At 40.1% G+C, this 24,342-nt stretch overlaps 1 protein-coding gene across 1 annotated transcript in view; it reads right to left on the bottom strand.

The window, feature by feature from the left end:
- Nucleotides 1-23,349, bottom strand: part of LOC136863351 (uncharacterized) — a 39,489-nt gene extending 16,140 nt beyond the window's left edge. Inside the window, exon 1 of the mRNA XM_067139736.2 lies at nucleotides 23,211-23,349. Coding sequence (XP_066995837.2) covers nucleotides 23,211-23,249 — 39 coding nt within the window. The 5' untranslated portion in view covers nucleotides 23,250-23,349. The remainder of the gene's footprint in view (nucleotides 1-23,210) is intronic.
- Nucleotides 23,350-24,342: the final 993 nt, after the last annotated feature.

Raw genomic sequence — 24,342 nt, 5'->3', positions numbered from 1 at the left:
GGTGCAATCACACTGCCTTCGTCGTACTTCACTCTCGTTCCGTGCTAATCCTGTTACTCTATGAAGCCACTTCCTCTCACCCTTGGAACTATAATCCACCATTATTTTTAAGTCAAATTTATATTTCTGCTGCTTCATGATACTGCAGTTTATTTACCAGCAACCAAGAACTCATTTACTCGGGACTTCCGCAGAAAGATTTCCGTTTACGCTGAGGAGATTTTTGAAAAACATATTTCCATTTGTCCTGTGATTGCCTTGCATCTACGATGAGTTCGGCCGAATTTACCCAAAACAATAATCACTTCGCCTTTTTTCCTCCCTTTCAAATATTTATTATTATAGTCCAGAAATATTTTCCTGTCACCTCATCAAGCCTTTCCAAGTCATTACCGAAAGGTTTCCAGGATTTCTTCTTGGACTCTACAATGATATTATTCAATCTGTTTCCTTCATCTATGTACAATTTCCTATCTACGCCGGTTCTTGGTGGAGTCATTTTCGCTACGCCTTCTTTTCACACAGTTGCCCCTACGCACGCCCTTACCATTCCTACTGTAGCGGTATAATTGTGAAGATTATGTGAAATTACCGCTACACAGCAAATTTGCTCGTGAGGAAATTAAAAGAAAAGGTGAATGGAAACTATTGTTTAACCTGGCTCAAAGGAACGGAACTCGGCGTTAACTAATTGTTGGACTGTTAACGTTCTTATTGGTGTGCAATTGTATGATAACGGTGGGCTGATCCCTTGCCATTGGATATTCCATGGAGCCTTGTTGTTCTGAAGTTGGTATTGGTCAGCGCTCGAATTGACTGTCGCTGCTTGACACAGCGCTCCCTCTCGTAGCTGTGAGCTCTCTGGCAGTTGTAGCAAGCTTCGCTTGAAGGCAACATGTCGTGCTTACGAGCTCCTGTGATTATGGCCAGTAGACGGCTGGTGTGTGTGTTCAAACCACCCTAATGTATTAAATTACTGTTTGTGATGGGTGGATGCTATAAAATGACTAGTTGTGTGTTGTTCTTATTTTAAACGTTTTGAGAAGTGACGGTTCCATTCACATCCAAGCATGCCGCTATTCTGGGATATTACATCGCCATGGACGTAAGTTTTAAAATTTAACAATGTAAGAAGCCTCATCACCTCGGTAAGTCCAACCTTATATGTTATATTAACCGTCTCAGCGAGATTGATGTGCATTGCTTCGTCAAGCTTACAGGTCATCTAATTTCAAAATGTCGGATCGGCATAATAATAATAATAATCACGTTTTCTTGGACCAAAGGTACCATTCGCCTTCGATCATATTATGTGTTTGAGTGAACTTTTGTGGCAGAAAATTATTAATCCCGCAAAAAACAACTATGCCCAAGCTGTTGTGTCATTTTCGAGCAAGATATTAATTTAAATGCAAGGACATATTTCTTCGTCACAAGACCGTGTGTTTTAAAACGACCTGTTATTTTAACAGGAGCTATGACAAGTTAAATCACTGTATCTGTTGTTATTAATTTAATATTCTTCCCGGTGGAAAAGAAAGAACCCAAATGGAGGGTATTTACTAGTCTGGTTGTATAGTTACCCTACTAAGGACGTCTGAAAATTTAATATTTATGTAACTGCTGCTGATTTTAAACCCAAGTGAATACTGAAGCGTGTTTTGGGTCGAATCGGGTTAAATTTCATTTTCCTTTTAAATTAATTGTCATTATTATTATTATTATTATTATTATTATTATTATTATTATTATTATTATTATTATTATTATTATTATTATTACGGAGTTATCCGTGGAAGGCAGAGGTGAAAGAAGGTGCGGGCTGGAATGGGTCTAACTACACGTCCGAAAGATGAATTAAAATTTAAATAAAGGTTATATTTTCAATAGACAACAAGATTTAACAAATTTTCACTAGGTGAAATAACAATGAAAAAATCAGGTACAATTACAACTTTAAAAACGGAAGCACAAGTTAAGGGGTCCTTACAAATCCTGGGCTTCGAGCCCTAATTTCACAATCCTTGAGCTCTCAGCTCACAACCACAAATTACCAAAGGGCAGAAAACCCCTAATTACATGGAGCATTTGCTCCCGCCTAGTAATGTCAAGCCTCCTAGAGGCACCTTTCAAAACTCCATAAAGAGCTGACCCGCTCTCAATCTTTCAAGCCTATTAAAGTAAATACAATGCTCTACAATCACTTGCCATCGAGGCGCAACTTACAAGAATTAAACAGGGGTATCTCGTACCCAGCCTACAGGGCCTTAAAAGAAAAATAATAGGTTAATTAAATGGCCCAAAATACCAATATGAAGGGAGGCGTTGCTTGCGCTCCTACATGAAACCTTGTAAAACCTAAGGGGCACTAGGCCGATGATACAGGGGCTATTCCCAAACTCGGGAGGTTACTCGTAAAAGAAAATTTTAATACATTAGGAGAAGAAAATCGGTTATGAAAACGTAGTCACCTCAACTAAAAATGAAGGGGAGCTCTAGAGGGTAAAGCACTCTCTATCCCCGATTTACAGTTAAATAATAAGACACTTTTATATAAGCCGGCACTAAGTTACATTTTTCGAAAGGTAGGTTACATTGAAAAGGTTTCGGACCTTCCCCGAGGGCTAAACTGCTGAGCTAGCAAGAAATAAAGATGTTAAAAGGCCATTACCTTGTAGAAGAGCTGCTGTCGGATGAAAGAGGCGCTTCCCGCCTCCTGCTAGATGTCCATACACTAATCTAGAGGTTGTACGAGTGGCCGAGAGCCAGGAAAATCAGCAGTTTTTATACTCTCGGGGAAGATTCGAGACCTTTCATGAATGATTAAGACACACGCACAGTCGTTTATTGGGTAGCTAACAGTTACACATCAACACTGGGGAAGAAAGACGCCATTGGCCGAAAATTAATGAAAAAAATTTACGATTGGCTAATTTCAAAACTGGCGGAAAGAAAGATTAATATTGCCAACTCACAAATGAAGGAACAACATTTAGTAAAGAACAAACTTATGAAAACAAAATCTCTTCAAGAAAAGTTCCTTCACTTCGCACCAGAGTGCATGACCATAGTTTTTGGTAGAGACATCTGTGAGAGAAGGTCCACACTTCTTGCTAATTAGTAAACAAAAACAATTCGAAATTAACGCAGTGACATCTTCTGATAAACGGTTGAATTAATTCAGTTTTAAAGTTCAGAGTTTCAGCTGTAGAGGAGTACTTTAAGGCGGAAAATTCAAATGTGCGGCATGTAGGGTGTACCAACCGGTACAGACCTCCCCCCAAAAAAAGTCCTTCCAAGGGGTGACACAGAAGAATGTTGAAGAAAATTATTTTCCAAAACAAAAGTCCAAGTTTTGTTTAACCCAACATTAACCATCACTTGAAGAAAATGTTTGCTTCCTTGCAAATTGGTTTGTTGAAGTACATGGAAGAAACATTAATAGATGAAAAGGTCTCTTAACGTTGAATAGGAGAAGAATTTTGAAGAAAGGCATTTTTTTGGATAACTAGATAAATTCCAGACTTAGAGTGTCTTCCTTGTTGTATACTGCCAAATACATGTTGCTAATTTTGACGGCCAGACCAGTCGCCGTTGCCAATGTCCAGTCGAGGTCGCCCGGACCCCTCAAGTACCCTGAGAAACCTTTCGCCCGCACGATGAGAGGGCTAGTCGTGGTAAAAGACGCCGCAGATGTGAAGTTTGTTTACAGTCCCCAGATAAGCTTGCGGTTGGTGCGCCGCACTTCAGCCTGTGCCGGGAGATAGACTCCGGCGCGCCGTACACTGTAGGACCTCACGGGAGTGGAGTGGAACCTTACCCGACCACGGTGGCGGTAAGGCGCCGAACGGCTGCGGGGCACTGAAACAGTAAGATCTCGGCGGCAGTATTGTTGTTGACATCTGATTTCTTATCTTAAGGTACGATCTTGTTGGTGAGGCAGAGGGGTCAGCGGCGTGGAAATTTTTTTAAGCCACTGGTATGCTTTAGCAGGAGACGGGAGCTTGGTAATGGCCGCAAGGAAGAGACAGATGAGTAACCATAGGAGAAGGTCGTACATATTTATACAGAGCAGATGAGAAAACAAAGGGCAGAAGGACTAATATTAATGTAAAATATAACATTTACACCGTTGCAAGACACAGATGGCAAGTTAACAATTACATTACACCGGTTTCACCTGGGAGATGTGAACCCTAAAGATCCTCTCGGTGGCTGGGTTGCTCACCAATAAAATTACTGGAGTTAGAAAATCTAAAATGAAACACGGCCCATGAAATCTGGGGGGCAAGCTTGCCCGCGGGAACAAAGTTTTTGGCCATCACTTGGTCTCCTTTTTTTAAAATGGTGAGCCTCCGTCTACGATCATATATTTCCCTAACTTTTTCATGAGAAATTTTAAGATTGGCCTTAGCCTTCTTCCATAGATCTCTAATATTATCTGGATCTATTGTCTCAGGTAGAATATAACTAAGAGACCAAAGGTTAGAGAGCGGCGTGTTGGGTACAAACTTAAACATCAAGGAAGTTGGAGTAAACATATGAGATTCATGAACCGCCTAATTCGAAGCGAAAGCTAACCAATGCAAGGACGTGTCCCACCTAGAATGATCATCATGATGATAGGCAATTTGAGCCGACCTCAGATTACGATTGACCCGTTCAGCTAGAGATGGTTGAGGATAGTATGCAGAAGTTGTTACATGTGAGATGGATAGATCGAAAGAGAATTTACGGAAGAGATTGGAAGTAAAGGCTTTAGCATTATCAGAAACGATATATTGACACGGACCAAAAGAAGCAAAGATGGAATTTAAACAAGAAATAGTGGACTGAGCGGTAGCCAGCTTAGTCGGAAATAACCAGGAAAATCTTGTGAAAACATCTACACACACAAGAATGAATTTGTTGGCGTACACTGTTGTTACGTAGTCGATATTGTTACGGAGTATTGTGGATGTGCAGAGGTGAAAGAAGGTGCTGGGTTGAACAGGTCTTAAAATACGAAATTAAAGTTAATTTAACAAGGTTATATTTTCTTTGCGAAATCAAGAAATAACAAGAGTGGCAGGTACAGAGTAGCAAAGCAACCAATCGAGAATGTACAATTACAGTGTTACAGGATTTGGGCTCCGAGAGCCAGACACATAATTCTTGAGCAATGAGCCCAACTTTACTATATACAAGATTCAACAAAGGGGCAGAAGACCCCAATCATGCCCAGGAGCTCTTGCTCCCAATTACACAGTAAAGCCTCCTCGAGGCACGCAGAAACAAATTTTAAGAAAGAGCGACCCGCTCTTAAGTTCAAGCCTATCAAAGGCCACACCAAACTCCACGTTCGAGTTGACCTCCAAACACAAATAACACAGGGGTAAAAATACCCAACCTACTGAGGCCTATTCAGTGAAGAAACAGGACAATTACGTGGCCTCCAAGATACAAACTTGAGAGGAGGCGAAACTGCACTCCTAATATACTTTACTAAAACCTACTTGGCACTAGGCCGCTAATGCAAGGGCTAATCCCATACTAAAGAGGTGACTTATATAAGAAAACGATTAACATTACATTAGAAGGGAAGAAACGGTTGTGAAAATAAGTTCACCTCAAAGCAATATGAGTGGGAGCTCGAGAGGGTTAAGCACTCTCTATCCCAATTTGTAGTTTAAGAAGATAGAATTGATACCAAGTGTCTTAACATTTTAGAGGAAAGTTACATGGTCAAAAGCTTCAGACCTGCCCCGAGAGTTAAACTGCTGAGCTAGCAAGAAAAGAAGTTATTAAAAGGCCATTACCTGGTGGTTGAACTGCTGCACGAAGAAAGAGGCGCTTCCCGCCCCCTGCTACATACTTTACACAATGATAGATGTTACTGAAGTGGTCCGGAGACCCGAAAATCAGCAGTTTATATACCCTCGTGGAAAGTTCGAGGCGTTTCGGGAATGATAACACCCGCCCACAAGCATTTTGTTGGATAATGGCAAAAACTACTACACTAGACGAAGAAGAAACACCTTATTTTTGGAAAATTAATTACAGAAATTCCTTACTGGTCAAATTCAAAACAGGCGGAAAGAAAGGGTTAATATTGCCAACTTAAACAATGACTGAAAGAAATTTAACAAAGAACAAACTTATGAACCCAAAATTTCTCCAAAAACACAGTTCTTTCACTTCTCACTAGGGTGCATAATTGAAGTCCTTCAGTAGTGCCATCTAGAAGAGAATGTCCACACTTCTTGCTACAGGCAAAACAAAAATACATCGCAAACGATCCAGTCCAGAAACTTCAAAATTTACAAGTAGGGACATCTTCTGAGAAACTTGAGAATTAACACTGTAGATAAAGTTCAGGCTTCCTCCAGTAGAGGAGTTTCAACTGGCGCAAAGTTTGAATTAGCGGCGTGGAGGTGTACCACCTGGTACAGATATAATGGCGTTCCATTGGGCGCGACGCTTGATGAGAAGACAATAGTCCAAGCTTAGTGGACATGGTAGGTTTACTCAGCCAACAAGATTTACAGGCTTTTACCAATTCACGAATTTCACCGTCCATACCTTTCCGCATGAACATTTCTCTGATCTTTTCTCGCGTTTTGAAGATGCCTAAATGCCCCCCTAATGGGGTCTCATGGTAATACTTGAAGATCGCAGGTACAAGATCAGCTGGAACCACAACATTCATCTTCTGATCATGCCTCGATGGGCAACATAAAACACCATTCCTCAATACATAAGGGACTACATGTTCCCCAGAAAAAAGGGTTTCCATAATAGGAGCCAGCACAGGACCTTCACTTTGATATTTTTCAAGGTCCCTAAACAACATGGGAGCATCCGTTAGGATGGCATTTACACCAGGAGATATGGACTCGGGAAGTGAAGAACTGTCTTCCTGTTCAATGGGCTCTACATCATTGGAAAACATACGGCTTAATCCGTCAGCCACAACATTTTCAGTTCCTCTTATATGCCTAACATCAAAATGGAAGGCAGAAATTCTGATGGCCCAGCGGGCTATGCGACCAGTGCGACGCTGCCTACCTAAGACCCAACTTAAGGCTTGGTTATCTGTCTCCAAGTCGAACTTGACATGATCCAGATAGAGGCGGAACTTTTCTAGTGCAAACAAGACTGCCAAACCTTCACGTTCATAAATGGAATACTTGGCTTCTTGGGCCGATAAAGTTCTAGACGCATAGGCGATGGGTCCCCTCCCTAGTTCAGTCTCTTGAAGAAGGACTGCAGCCACCGCCGACGACTACGCGTCGGTTTGGACGATGAATTCCTTCCAGAAATCAGGCATGGCAAGACAGGGGCATTATACAGCGCTAATTGGAGATCTTCGAAAGCGGCTTGTTGAGAAGATACCCACTAAAATTTAACGCCTTTCCTACGGAGTAAGTTCAAGGGCGCCGTTCTATTAGCGAATTTAGGAATAAATTCCCTGCAAAAATTCACCATACCAATGAATCTGGCAATTACTTTGATGTCCTTGGGAGGTTTGAAATCACGGATAGCCTGTGTTCTAGAATGATCTACAGCGACACCATCGGGCGACACAATATGCCCTAGAAATGACATGGAAGGCTTAGCGAAAGCCACCTTGGACAACTTCACCGTTAACTCTGCCTTACGAAGGCGACTCAGGACCTCTTTCAGATGATCTAGATGTTCTTCAAAGGTCTCAGAAAATACGACGACGTCATCAAGATAATGGTATAGATACTCAAGTTTGATGTCGGAGAAGACCCTGTCTAGCAGTCGCGTAAGCACAGCTGCTCTCGTATGGAGCACGAAAAGCACAGGGTTGTACTCATACAAGTTCCAATCCGTGGCAAAAGCAGTCAGATGTTTAGATTCTTCAGCTAGAGGAATCTGATTATACGCGTGATTGAGGTCTAAGATGGTAAAGAATTTAGCTTTCCGAAACCACGAGAAACAAGTGTGAAGGTCTGGAAGGGGCACAGATTGTAACACCACCTTCCGATTTAAAGCCCTATAGTCAATCACAGGCCTGAAGCCAACTTGAAAAATAGGCGATGAATTACAGACTTAGAGGGTCGAATTATACCGTCTATTAACATCTGATCTATGATCTCCTTCAGAGCCTTCATTTTAGGTGGAGATAACCTATAAGGTGGAAATCGAACAGGAATCGAATCCGTAACTTCAATCTTGTATTCAATAAGGTCAGTAACACGAAGAGTATCGGAGAAAATATCTGGAAACGACTGACACAACTTACGAATACTATCAGCCTGCTCCTCAGGTAGATGTCTAAGGTCTAACAACATCTCATCCTGGGTAGGCGAAACAGATGAACATGACACAGAACTACATTTAAGTAAGGGGATTTTGAAATTACTAGCAAATTTGAAAGTGCACGACTTGCTCTGAATGTCGAGCACTAGACCGGAGTGAGACATGAAATCCGCTCCCAATATAATGGGGCAGGACAAGTGCTTAGCCACAAACAGTTTAACTTTCCACATAAATTTAGCTATTCTAATTTTGGCATACAGAAAACCTAAAATTTCTAACGGAGAAGTGTTAGCCGAAATGCATTGAACCGATGACGAACAAAAATCGGAAAATTTACAAGCAGATTTTAATTTGGAATACCATTTAGCCGAAATAATGGAACAAACACTGCGTGATTCTAATAGAGCAGTTACAGGTTCATTATTAAATTCACTTTTGAGAAATGGTACAGGAGTGGGGGAATCCGCCGCAATCCTAAGACATTTTTTGGACCTTCAAATGATAAATTAGAAAACTGACTAATCCCTGAGTTTTAGTCCGATTTAACAAGGGCTGAGCCTGAAGAATTTGGGCACGCCGACTCAGCCGATGCCGCTAGTCACCTTTGATTGTTGTTGGAAGGTGCACCAGAAGTTGAGCAGAAGGGGGTGCTATTAGTATTACGACAATTCTTAGCAATATGGGAAAAGGCACCGCATTTAAAACAACCTCGAGATGACCCTGCTCCATTCTTTGCCCCGTTGGATTTGATCAAAGGGCACTTGTTCCGGAGATGGTCTGCAGACCCCCAAGCATAATATTTGCGGGTTGCGATGGTTCGGCGATGTGGAGGCCGAAGATTACTTAAAAGAGGAGGGGCTCCCTCGCCACACGTAGTGTGTCAGCATATCTAACTCCATCGGTTGAGACAACCATAGCTTCTAATTCGGCAAAAGTTTGCGGACGCGACGCAAAACACAAGTATGACCTGTAGGATGGTGAAATTCCTTCCACAATGCCGTGTACAATTTGATCTTCAGGGAAATGTAGGGCAAATACCCTAGTGTAAAACTTAATATCTTGGATGAAGTCTGCCAAGTTTTCATCCAATCGCTGTACTCTATAATAGTACTTCTGTATGAGAAAGGAGCTTGCCCTAGCCGGAATTAAATTAGCTAACAAATGGGCGTGGAAGTCTTCGATGGAGGATTGATCAGCAATGGCTCGTACTATTTTGTCAGAGAGGACACTCATGAAATAGGATAAATAATCTGCAGAATTTGACACGGAGAAAGAGAAAATTAAAGGGCGTGATCTTGGAACTCAACTAAAAACCTTAGGAATGAAATAACATCACTGGTAGAGTTAACAGAAAACATAGAAATACCCCTGAGCAACATTGCTAATGGGTGAGGCAAACTACTGAACCCGAGTGACATAGTAGGTAACGGCCTAAGGGGTGGAGAAGCAATTTCAGAGGGTGCATTATTCAAAAGAAATGGAGGGATGGATGTATGACGACCTGACTCGGTTTCCAATGGGGCAGATATTTGTTGAGTTGCCACGGATTTTCTACGTCCTTCACCCGTGGGAGAATCCTCCTCGCTAACTATGTTAACCAGAGTGGATTGGTCGGTTTTGGGGACCGCTGCCACAGTTAACAATTGGCTAACCTTACTGGACAATTTGGAATTGTTTTCGAGAAGAGCACTAGCCTCCTTCCCTTGAACATCATTTAACTTAAGAGACAATAGATCAGTAACCCTATTGTAAAAATGGAACAATCTAGCTTGTACACGTTTAAGTTGATTAGGTGATGGATCACCCCCTTCAAAAACCTAACTACAGAAGCTAGCTCAGTAGTATTATCAGTGATCGTGGAAAGAGCGTCGTCACTATCTTTCTACCCCAAGGTGGGGATACCAACCGGCAAATCAAGAGAACCTTTAAGCTTAGTGGTATCGGCCGCAACCGTGCCTCCAGATTGAACATTTCTAATAGCTAATTCATAAATTAATTCCTCCTTACGCAAATAGCCGGGTTGGAACACATCGCGAGGGCCGGACATGATGACAAAGGATTGACAAATTTAGAAAATAAGAAAGAAAATTCCAGCGACGGAGAAAATTGTTAGAGTTCAAAACAAAAGCAATGTTTAGCCGTCAATAGGGGCAAAATTGAGACCCATTCAACCACGCTCTGCTACCACTTGTTACGGAGTTATCCGTGGAAGGCAGAGGTGAAAGAAGGTGCGGGCTTGATTGGGTCTAACTACAAGTCCGAAAGATGAATTAAAATTTAAATAAAGGTTATATTTTCAATAGACAACAAGATTTAACAAATTTTCACTAGGTGAAATAACAATGAAAATATCAGGTACAATTATAACTTTACAAACCGAAGCACAAGTTAAGGTGTCCTCACAAATACTGGGCTTCCAGCCCCAATTTCACAATCCTTGAGCTCTCAGCTCACAACCACAAATTACCAAAGGGCAAAAAAACCCAATTACATGGAGCACTTGCCCCCGCCTAGCAATGTCAAGCCTCCTGGAGGCACCTTTCAAAACACCATAAAGAGCTGACCCGCTCTCAATCTTTCAAGCCCATTAAAGGCAATACAATGCTTTACAACCACTTGCCATCGAGGCGCAACTTACAAGAATTAAACAGGCGTATCTCGTACCCAGCCTACAGGGCCTTAAAAGAAAAATAATAGGTTAATTAAATGGCCCAAAATACCAATATGAAAGGAGGCGTTGCTTGCGCTCCTACATGAAACTTTATAAAACCTAAGGGGCACTAGGCCGATGATACAGGGGCTATTCCCAAACTCGGGAGGTGACTCGTATAAGAAAATTTTAATACATTAAGAGAAGAAAATCGGTTATGAAAACGTAGTCACCTCAACTAAAAATGAAGGGTAGCTCGAGAGGGTAAAGCACTCTCTATCCCCGATTTACAGTTAAATAATAAGGCACTTTTACATAAGCCGGCACTAAGTTACATTTTTCGAAAGGTAGGTTACATTGAAAATGCTTCGGACCTTCCCCGAGGGCTAAACTGCTGAGCTAGCAAGAAGTAAAGATGTTGAAAGGCCATTACCTTGTAGAAGAGCTGCTGGCGGATGAAAAAGGCGCTTACCGCCTCCTGCTATACTTCCATACACTAAGCTAGATGTTGTACGAATGGCCGAGAGCCAGGAAAATCAGCAGGTTTTATACTCTCGGGAAGATTCGAGACCTTTCATGAATGATTGAGACACACCCACAGTCGTTTATTGGGTAGCTTACAGTTACTCATCAACATTCGGGAAGAAAGACGCCATTGACCGAAAATTTATGACAGAAATTTACGATTGGTTAATTTCAAAACTGGCCGAAAGAAATATTAATATTGCCAACCCACAAATGAAAGAACAACGTTTAGTAAAGAACAAACTTATGAATACAAAATATCTTCAAGAAAAGTTCCTTCACTTCGCACCAGGGTGCATGACCATAGTTTTTGGTAGAGACATCTGTGAGAGAATGTCCACACTTCTTGCTAATTAGTAAAACAAACAATTCGAAATTAACTCACTGATATCTTCTGATAAACGGTTGAATTGATTCAGTTTTAAAGTTCAGAGTTTCAGCTGTAGAGGAGTGCTTTAAGGCGGAAAATTCAAATGTGCGGCGTATAGGTGTACCAACCATTACAATTATTATTATTTTATTTATAATTTGCTTTCTTGAATTTTGAGTTGTAAATTCTGTTCTGAATCTACACTCTATTTAATTACATTGTTGGAGGTATGCTTTCATCTGTTGTTTTTTGATAACAGTTTTGATTAGTTCGCATTATCGCGGCGTGTCAGTGTTGTAACAATGCTTGAGTCGTGTGGACGTTCTTTGTTGTGCGGCATACTTGTACCCATGGTGTGATGTACTGTCACGAGATGAGTTTTAATTACTTCCGTATTATTGTGTTACTTAATTATTGATATCTTTATTGTTTTTCTCTTTATGTGGGCTCCTTTTAAATTTTATTTTTGCCTTCCTAATGTTGCTTGTGGTCATTGTCGGTCTGTTAGGCGACGCGGTTAGATGTTTTAATTTGAAACGCTTCCGTGTTCACTGAGGAAACTCAACTTGTAATAATTATTGTTTTAATGCCTGTCAGCTTTTAATTGTTCTATAACAATGTGGAAAACTGTTTGGGTAATTTGTAAGGACGCGCGCGGACCTAGGTGCACCTAGAATATTAATAACTTGTAATATTAATAATAATAATAATAATAATAATAATAATAATAATAATAATAATAATAATAATAAATATTTCCTCATTTAAAGAGAGATGGTTTCGAGCTCGAGACGGGCAAATTGTAAAGAGAAAGGGATAAATTGTAAAGCCCCTCTAAGTTAATTTGAAGTTAATTCCATCCTAAGAATACTGCTGAACTCTTAATATTGATTGAAATAGTTGATATTCATGCTTGGTTACCTCGCTTGGTAATAATATGAAAATGAGTCTTATCATTAGTTTTCCTCTTTTTAAACTTAATTGTTTTCAGTTTTTTATTTATTTTTAAAATTGCACCACCCATCTGACTTATTTTCTTTTTACATTATATTAAATTTTGGTCTTAAGTGTGACTGGGTGTGTCATTATTGTGAATTGCTCTACCTCATACTCCTTCCACCCTCTGTTATGGTTGTTAACCTATTGGCTTCGCTCAGATTCCCATCGCTTCCCCTTTCCTGTGTTTGTGTTCTATTGAGGCCCTTCTCTAAGTAGCTGGTGTGATTCACGCTGGGAAGACCCTCTTATCTCTCTGGTGGTTGCGCAGACGGTCGTGGACTCGGGCTGCGGTGTTGTGTCGCCTGTTGTTTGATTGCCCCCTTTTGCGATTGTTGATGTGCCACACTACAATGACATTCCTCACCATAAGATCTATCTGTGCCGGAGCAATGTAAAGCTAACTTTTTTTTAAATTCTACAATAACATCCCTGCATGTCACATATTCTCTTTCAGTTCTCTTTGGAACCTTTCATTAATCATATCCATGTACTTGTCTAATTTCCTCGTCCTGGAAATGTCCGTCTGCAAACAAATTTTGCTTTTCCCATTCTACGCGGAGTGATACTTAATTCACTGCAGATCAGTGGTCTGCATCATCAAAAAATTCCCAGATTACCCGTCCATTTCTAGAATTTAAAGTCCGTGATATAGTCGATTATCGACCTGTTTTCCCTACCATCACTTGTGTAACGGTGAATAGCCTTATGTATAAAGAACGAATCTGCAATCGACAATCCCATCGGATCACATAAGTCCAGTAAATGCTTCCCATTCTTATCTGCTTCCGCCTCTTCCCGTCATCTACCTATCATCTTCTCATATCCTTCAGTTCTATTTACACACGTGACATTGAAATAGCCTATTAGTACCGCCATAATCGTGCTGTTGATTCTGACTAGGAAATCAAACAGTGCTTCAGGAAACTAGTCTACATCATCCTCATCTTCTCTCTCACGTGGTGTATACACAGAGATAATTCTTGTCCCAAACCCTCGACATCATTTCACATCACTCGCTCACTTACTAGCCTTACAAAAACTTTGTCTCGTGCTACTTAATTCCTTATGAGCAATCCTGCCCCACACTCTGCCTTTCCTTTTTCGAACACATCAGAATCTCCTGTCTGTTCCTCGGTATCTCCACTTATCCGAACATAATTAACTCCGAACTTATCCAGACGCATCCTCACGCAGTTCTACTTTCTTCCTTCCTTAAGCCCAGATAATATTGATAGTAACCCACTGACTCCAATTTCGTTCGCCAAATTGCTTCCAAGGAGTCCTTGGCCGGTGAAATGTAAGAGGTATTCCATCACTCCCATTGTTCCGAAGCTTGCTTAAAATATCCTGAGCCTGGTGAATTTATGTGAAGATTTAGCAACATCGCCTCGTCAAGCCCATCTGAAGTCGCCCGCGAAGCGATTTGATTGGCTAACCTACTTACACATAGTCCATATAAGTCGCATCACTCATGTTATATATTCCAAATAATACTGAATTATTTGTCTTACATTTGAGCTTTCCGTTATTGAGAATAACAAATTTAGTTCATTATTTTCACATATGACAGGTGATTCAGTTGCCGCTTACTTTTCTTGAATTTCAGCCTCCCTTTTAACGCCAAGACTACGATCGTCGATAGTCATTTGACACCCTCTGATATTGTTCCAAGACTCTGCGTATGCACCTTGCAGAGCATGATAGTCTCCAGCTATGGGCCGCTTCCTAACATAGAGTTCGTTTTAAACACGTGTGTACATTAGGTAGTTAAATAATACATCGATCTGTCATATTATGAGGCTGAGGAGAAATCATACCGTCTGGTATAGTGGGATATGAAAGCAACGCTGTATATTGTGATACAAGCGAGATGGACTAGGTTAAGCGGTGGTGCGATGTATAATCGTACTCTACAGGGGTTTCGGAAACAACGTGAACGTTAGAGCGTTGGTCCTAATTATAGGTAATTTGAAAAAAAAACTTCGATATGTCGCGCCATTGTCATTTTAACAGCTGTTGAATGTAGCCAATCAAATCACTTCGCGGGTGAATTCTAATGGGTTCTACAAGGCGATGTTGCTAAATATGCACATGGCTTGTTCAAGCTTGAGAGCCATGCCGAGAAACGAGCATCAAACACTAACACACCGTGGGTTTCAGCTAATGCCACAGTAGCATGCTTGTTATCAGCAGGGAGAAGTTTAATCCTTCTACTGGCTCCCTCAAGTTTGTCAAAAGCCACGTGCAGATTTAGCAACATCGCCTCGCAAAGCCCATCTGAATTCACCACGAAGCGATCTGATTGGCTGACTTCAGCAGCTAGAAAATTACAACGGCGCGAGTTATAGACGTAATTTCTTCAAATTGCTCATCATTACGACCAACGCTCTCACGCTCATATACCCGTCCACGTTGTTTACGACCACCCTGCGTATCACCTGTACGCAACACTGCACCTTTTCTTTAAAGTGTTATGTCATTGACTAACTTCACGATGTATTTACATTTTTGTACACAAATCACTGAATAAGCACTATCTTTGAGTAAAATGTATCCACATAACAGCTTTAAAATTCGTAATTATTCACTTTATTACACATCTACAGATAAAACACTGTTTCATGAGCATAGTATAAGCACCTGAAAGCTTTAAAATTCGTTTTTTGGTCAAAATAATTGATTCATTACAAAAATGTACACACTTTCGATGGGGTTTTAATTCAATATTTCTGTTTCCAGCGCATTCTTTGGTCTTTCTTGGTCACTTTTTACGCAAGAAAAAAATATTTCCATGGTTCAACATACATTTTACCCAGCATTCCCTTGCCATTTCTACTATGACGTTCCCGTACGTCACCATTCTTAAATCCCTGAATTTCTTCAAACTGCTTATCAGTACACTAATTAAATCCATGTGTGTACTGTATGTCTACCTCTTAGTCCCGTTTCTTGATACAACTTAGGGAATGAGGTGAGATGAAAGTGTATGACATGTTTTACGGTCGGATGCTCTTCCTGATGCCAACCTCAGTTGAACAAGAAATGAACGATGGTGAATGAAATTGGTCACGAGGTAGAAGAAATCGGCTGTGGCCTACGAATAGAAACTGTTCCGGCATTGAAAATTATTTGGGAAACACAGAAAACAATTCTCAGGAAAGCCGACGGCGGAGCCTCCAACCCACGTGCCTTCCGAATGCAGAGCTTGTCTTCACAGATGTAGCACCTTAACAGGCGTGGCCACTCTATGAGATAAATTCACATATTACACGTTCCTCAAAATAATGCGGAAAATGGCATTTCACGATAATGTAGTTAATTACCACACTCAGCTTCTACAAATACAAAAACGTGCCATCAGAAACATTTCTTCAATGCATGTAAAACAGTTACTTAGCTACTTGCCACATGGCTACACTGCATCATATATGCTTAATATATTCGTTCAAATATTTTGCGTTTTCCATTGATTTCAAGAACGAAATTGCGCATAGACCTATGTAGATCATAATTGTAATTAGATAGTGATCATTTGCAATTACGTTCCTCGATTTATCTACTTAGTAGAGTCTTGAAGTTCGTGAACTGGCCGTCTAGTGTCGCTCTGGTGCACTACAGTCGAGTGTTTGCACAACAGGATGGTGTCCAGACAGTTCTTAGCTAGCCCCAGCAAGAGGCAGTTGCGTACTTACGCCGTAAGCAGAACCATGGTCTCTGTTGTGAAGGGTAGTTGAATGTGAGCAGCGGAATTTGAGATTTTAATATTTTGAACAATACGTACATTTCATGTTCTGCGAATAATTACTCAAATCCAGTAGCGAAACGTTCGAGATAATGAAGCCGAAATGTCCGTATCACCACGACGGAAAACAGTCGCGAAAAGTCAGGGCAAAAACTAGGTGGTCCTTGATCTGTTTGCGCCAGACAACGAACATATTGACTGTATTATAAAGGTGTACGCTGTGTTGCCTACACTGCAGGCGCCAGTCCAAGAACTTCTTGACTGTTGTATATAGGTGTACACTGTGTTGCCTACACTGTAGGCGCCAGTCCACGAACATATTGAATGTAGTACATACATATACGCTGTGTTGCCTACACTGAAGGCGCCAGTCCATGAGCATCTTGACTGTAGTACACAGGTATACACTGTGTGTCCTACACTGTAGGCGCCAGTCCACGAACATACTGACTGCAGTACATATGTGTACACTGTGTTGAGTACACTGCAGGCGCTAGTCCACGAACTTCTTGACTGTGGTACATGAGTGTACGCGTGTTGCCTACACTGTAGGCGCAAGTCAACTAACTTATTGACTGTAGTAGTAAAATATTTTTGGAACATTAACTCCTACATCTGAAACTCCCTCCGTGGTTATTACATCTATCGACTGTTCGAATGGTGGGCCCTTAACAGAGAAAAATAACCTTGTATTATATCAATCGATTTCTTCATGGATGGCGGCCCTAAAATGAGCAAAAAATATTCGTATTAGTACTATTTATATATAAAAGGAATTCAGCTTGTTATGAAATACGACATTGTTACACACGGATAAAGTTATTTCAGGAATTTGTTCCGAAATTGCAACTGAGCCATCCCCATACTTGAAATCTCACAATCGGCTCCTGTATCTTAAATAACTGTTCTCAGGCAGACTTGTATTATTATTCATGTAATACAGCACTTTCTGTCTTTTTTTAATCATTTTATTCTTCTTCTCCTACTCTTCGGCAGTTCATTGCATTGAATGGGCTGTGAGAACTGATATCAGCACATTCATCATACATCTTCTCTCAATAACACTTGATGTTAGAATGGGGTTTGTGTACATTGTTCTTACGCAATTCAACAACGTCCGTAAGTAATAATAATAATAATAATAATAATAATAATAATAATAATAATAATAATAATATTGCTTTTCTTACGTCCTCTAACTACTTTTGATGTTTTTCGGAGACGCTGAGGTGCCAGAATGTTGTCCCACAGGAGTTCATTTACGTGTCAGTAAGACTACCGACGCGAGGCTGAAGTATTTAAGTCAGGATCGTACTTGCCAATTTGGGGTCAGAAGACCAGCGCCTCAACCGTCTAAGCTACAGAGCCCGATTCACGAAACCGAGAACAAGCAACTTCTGTTGACTTGATTGATAAATAATTGTATTTTGAAGAAGTGGAATTATTAGTAAAAGTCCGATAAGTCAAGGTTCAACTTTTTTCCGGTGATTGGCTGGGTTTGATTTGGCACAAACTAAATACGATCAAGGCTTCAGGTTTTCAAATGATCCACGAAGGCTAGTAGCGGGTAGCGGATTGATCCGCTGATTCGTAAAATTTCGTCGATGAATGGCAACCACTACAAATCTTCCTAAGTGGCCATTTTCAGCCCCTAATGTTTAGTTACAAAGATGGATAATGTACTGTTACATCGGCCTGATGTTGTGCATGAATGATTCGAGTAGATTTCAGAAGAGTTCTAAAAAATGGGATAGCTCGTGGATCAAATGGAACATTCGTGGAACGTGGTGGAGTGATCTATTCACAACCGAGTTCCTGCAAATAACAGAGACTGTGATAAATTTCTTTTAAAGAATGCTTTGACATATCTATAGGTCTATCTTGCGCTAGTCAAGTCGAGAGCCTTACAGTTGTTTAGACAACTATCCATGACTCCCCACACGTCAATGTAATGTGTCCACTGAGAAGGGAGCACATCTGGTCACACGAATATATAATTCATGATTATCATTCTCAATAACAGTAGCAGAATTCCTTTATTCTTTGGTACGTTATTGCAACATGACTGCATTCCAAAACTAGGAAAGTCGATATTCCAGGATATCGTTTCGTTAATATTGGTACATCGACTGTATAGCATTTCTAAAATTTATTGGCTGAATTATTCCAAAAATAATATCCGGTTACTTTCAAAGGATATAATAACACGGTTAAGAGTGTAGTCTCTATTCACAAGAGAACTGAAAATACACCTCACTAGAAGTCTAACAGTGTCTACATTGAGTGTAGATCATAACCTGGTTTCTCCAGACTTGTTCTAGTAAACTCCCGGAATATCTGTAATCAAATTTAAGCTCATTTTTGTATTTTATGCACTCTAACACAAAACCTATTATAACACAGATTACCAGTTCCTGAGTATACAACACTTACCTGATAGCAGGGGATTTTAATACTCCACAATATTAACTATTGACAACAACAATAACTCAGACTAACAGAATATGTGTGTTATAAGAGCAAAAAATTGAATTAAATGTGTCTTGTGATAAGTGAGATGATTTCGAAGATCGTTGATAAGTGGAAGAGAAAAAGAAGCAGCTTTTGTGACCATTAAAAATTACATTGAAATACAACATGTACAGAACACTTGCTGATCTGACTTCATCAAACTGGGCATTCAGTGAATCAATTAAAGTTGTCTGATAACGTTCGTTTTTTATTGCCTAATCAGTACATATAAAGTTTAACTGTGCTAGGAGCAACTGAGGTACACATTGTAGACGAGATTGAGATGTTTAAATGTGTTTGATACAATTTATAACCAATACCTTATCGTACAGACTGACAAGTCACCAGGATCACCAAGCATTTATCTAACATTGGCACACACGGACTCGCCTCAACGACTGTGATGCTGAATCATAGGATATACTGTAGACTTCATGGTTTTATATCCGTATTGAATTGTGATCACAATAATAACGAAATTTATGTGGTAATGGTCCACCTTTTGAATACTATATTAAGCTATGTCTACATTACATTTTTAATCTAGGAACTAGTTTCGGCGTACAACACACAACAGTAGGCTGCGCATCACATGCAGCAACGAAAGGCTAACTTCCTGGACACCGCAGTGAACTGCGAGCCTCTACTAGCTGCAATCTAAGAATGTGCCAGCTATTTAATCATATCTTCGTGTGCCGTCCTTAATTCAACCATTGACAATTTCCAACATAGAACCTTTTCAGCATTTTCATGATATTTTAACAAGAACCACTACTGGAACATTTTTAACATGATGCAACGCACCTAGCAATTTTAGAGCCTGATTTTAATTTCGTCACATTGTACGTGTTGTACACATAGTTCATCCCAGATGATTTTAACAACTTTTAACGTCATTTGTGTGTGTACATTTGTTCTAGTTATTAGACGTTTTTGTACAGTTTTGCATTAAGGATGATGATGGCCAGCCAAGTCCGAAATTATTTCCTAGATTAGAAATGTAATGTAAACATTGCATAATATAGTACTGAAAAGGTGGACACTACGATATAAATTTAGTTATTAATGTGATGCTGAAGTCACGAAGCCCACACTTTCCCTCACAATATGTCTCGTTACAAGGTGCGAATTTCGCCCACTAACCAACAATTTACCCCAAAGGATGACTCGTTACAAGAAGTGTATTCCATTCGTCTAACCAACACTTCCTCTAACTGAATGACTCATTATAAGAAGTGTATTCCACATGTTTAACCAATGCTTCCTCTCACTGAATTACTCGTTATAGGAAGTGTAGTTCAGTCGTCCAACCACACTTTCTCACACTGAATGACTCGTTATAAGAAGTGTATTTCAGTCGTCTAACCACACTTTCTCTCACTGAATGACTCGTTATAAGAAGTGTATTTCAGTCGTTTAACCAACACTTCCTCTGACTGAATTACTCGTTATAAGAAGTGTATTCCAGTCGTCCAACCAACACTTCCTCTCACTGAATTACTCGTTATAAGAAGTGTATTCCAGTCATCTAACCAACACTTCCCCTCACTGAATTACTCGTTATAAGCAGTGTATTTCAGTCGTCTAACCAGCACTTCCTCTCACTGAATTACTCGTTATAAGAAGTGTATTCCAGTCGTCCAACCAACACTTCCTCTCACTGAATTACTCGTCATAAGAAGTGTATTCCAGTCGTCTAACCAACACTTCCCCTCACTGAATTACTCGTTATAGGAAGTGTATTTCAGTCGTCTAACCACACTTTCTCTCACTGAATGACTCGTTATAAGAAGTGTATTTCAGTCGTCCAACCAACACTTCCTCTCACTGAATTACTCGTTATCAGAAGTGTATTTCAGACGTCTAACCAACACTTTCTCTCACTGAATTACTCGTTATAAGAAGTGTATTCCAGTCGTCTAACCAACTCTTCCTCTCACTGAATTACTTGTTATAAGAAGTGTATTTCAGTCGTCTAACCAACACTTTCTCTTACTGAATTACTCGTTATAAGAAGTGTATTCCAGTCGTCTAACCAACACTTCCTCTCACTGAATGACTCGTTATAAGAAGTGTATTCCAGTCGTCTAACCAACACTTCCTCTCACTGAATTACTCGTTATAAGAAGTGTATTTCAGTCGTCTAACCAACACTTTCTCTTACTGAATGCCGTATTACAGGAAGTGTATTCCAGTCACCTAACCAATAATTTCCCTCACAGAACGACTCGTTACAGGAAGTATATTCGAGTCATCTAACCAAAACTTTCTCTCTCAGAATTAACTTATTTCAGGAAGTGTATTCCAGCCTTCCAAAGAACACTTGCTCTGACTGAATGACTCGTTACAAATAGTTATCTAATTCTTTATCACAGAATGACCCGTTACGTAGTTTGTACAACATTCATCAAACCAACTTTTTCTCTCAAATAATGACCCATTACATGGGGTGTATTACATTCTTTTGAACAATTCATCTTGCAGAATGAATCGTTACAAGGAGTGCATCACATTAATCTAATCAACCAACTGCCTCTGTGGATCAGTGGTAGAGTGTCGGCCTCCGGATCCCAAGATAGCGGTTTCAAACCCGGCAGAGGTAGTCGGATTTTTGAAGGGCGGAAAAGAGTCCATTCTACACTCCATGTCGTACGATGTCGGCATGTAAAAGATCTCCGGTGACACATTCGGTGTTTACCCGACAAAATTCATTAAATCTCAGCCATAGATGCCCACGAGAGTTCCGGTTTACTCGGTCTGCCTAACGTCGAAATTGACGAGCAGACAGCCAGATGGCGTCAAATTGAAATGTCTGCACACAATAGCTGAGGCCATACGATTATTATCTAATAAACCTATCCTCTCATATAATGACGCATTTCTTGGGGTGTACTACATTCATATGACCAACTATTTCGTACCGAGAATGATTAGGTAAAACGTGTGTACCATAATCACCTAATTGGCACGTTACCCTCGAGCAGACAATACGTAATATCAGTCAGGATGCTGCACTACACTGAAACTTACTTTTTAACTTGGTCTGACGGGCAGAACCGTATTAATTATACCTGAATGTCGCAGGAATGTCACCTACTTTGATGGTAAGTAATAGCATTGTAATGATCCTCATTGCCTAATACCTGACACTATCTTCCTACAGTCAAATTACGGCATTTCCCTTGAAAAGGAATTAAACTTAATAACAAGTAGGACTGAATCCTGTTTTTCGACAGCTTTGTACTTTCCTTTCAATTTGCATTTCGTCTGGGTACAAAAATGCTTCTACTCCCGGCACAGTTTAAGGGTCTGAGTGTAAATCACGGTCAATAGACATGCAATGAGTAAGATATATATGCAATTTATGAGACTATGACCACGTGTCATCATCCTTCCTAGAACTAGAGTAGTCGCGACTCCATGTTCGCCGTAGCAATCATACTTTACCTCTCCTCAACCGAGTTCTTACTACATCTTCCTCATCTTACCTTTCTTCGAGTTCCCATTACATCTCAAATACTCATAACACAGATACAAGGGCTCAAACATCACATCTGCTCGTCATCCTTCACCGTCAAACTTCCGTATTTAACAAGTTATTCTCTGTGTTTGCCGCACGAGAATGGAACCTTTTACCGGATGACGTCATACGAATACCAATCACTGTGTCATTTAAAAGGGCTTTAAGAGGTACATCAGGATACGAGTGAACTGTGTATTTCTGATCATGCTCTTACAATAGGCCTATTATTATTAGTTATTATTATTATTATTATTATTATTATTATTATTATTATTATTATTATTATTATTATTATCAGTATTATTATGATTGCTGTTGTATGTCACACTGAGGCAGAATTTCATTTCAGCTATAATATATTTTATTTTGTTTAATTGTGCCTTATTGTTACTAATTACGCAAGTATTAATTGTGACTCTTATGTATACTAATTGGTTTCGTGTAAGAGAAGGCCCAATAGCCTTTACTACGTGTATAAATACATTTGTCTATCTATCTATCTATCATTTATTTAAGCGGACATTTCAGAATGCAGGAATCTTGTGAGTAAAGGATGCGGAATAGATTTGATTGCTGGATGCTGGACGTTTAAAAAGATTCAAAAAGATATATTCATTCTTACCGTTAAGGTTATGATCAAAGTAATGAAGTATTCCTGCATCTTCGTCACAAACTCGTACTTTGTTTCCCAACTTCTGAATTATCTTATATACCTGAACGGTGCTACGATAAAAGTAAAGGCTATCTGCAAATGAAAGTGCTCATTACTGTTTATCAGTCTTAAGAAAGCTGAATGAAGTGGATTGCAGCACGCTGTTGTACACAGTCTTATCACATAATGTATAGTCGTGTGACCTCTGGATTTTTAACTTTGGAGTAGTGGAATACAAGTGATAGAGTTTCTCAATAATAATTTCAACACTTTACCTTATCTGTAACTCTCGCCATGCACCATGCCAACAACCACCCATTGACACGGTTGCCTTAATCTAAATAACAATGTTCCTGGTTACAAAACTTACAATACAGAGATGGGTAAATCCGATTGACATGATTACGGGCAGAATGCGTAACACATAGATCACATTTACGCAATTAACTGCCTAGAGCGACAGCTTAATATGCGCGTCACTCACGCTTACAGAAATAGTAAATACATGAACGATGGAGATCCACATTCATGGGGTGAATTTTATGCACTAACAAGTTATGTAACCTGTGTCTTGCTCAAAATTACAGCAACCGTCCCAACAGATTCCTTATGCCAACCGCAGGGAACTCTGGCACATAGAGATTGATTATATATCATATTTCCAAGTTCCTGGTGAACATGTTCGATGATATGTGACTACAGTGATGTGAATTATTTACGGGCGTTTGAGGCATGGTGTGATATGTTGCGCTTTCTAATCCATACCCTTCCCTAGCATTCCATTTCACCCTACCATCAGAACCTGACTGGCACCATTTACGAACAAAACAATACATGACAGCAACGAGTTAATGTCCAACAATTCTTGGGTAGCCACCACTATGTTCCATTTCGTCTTTGACACGCGCGTCCACGTGATCAGCTCCATGGCAGCGCTGGCACATAATAGACCATCCACAGCTACAGATGTAAATGATGGTCCTTGGCTACGTGAGCAGCCACATGAACCGACCTATCTGAGATTCAAATCCGACCTCCTACCAGTCTCCGGCGCGACGTGTGACAAACGTTACTGCCACTAATGACAAGACTCTAACTGCTA

This window comes from Anabrus simplex, chromosome 2 (assembly GCF_040414725.1).
Source record: "Anabrus simplex isolate iqAnaSimp1 chromosome 2, ASM4041472v1, whole genome shotgun sequence".
NCBI lineage: Eukaryota > Metazoa > Arthropoda > Insecta > Orthoptera > Tettigoniidae > Anabrus > Anabrus simplex.
This window is presented reverse-complemented; position numbering and strand designations above follow the sequence as displayed.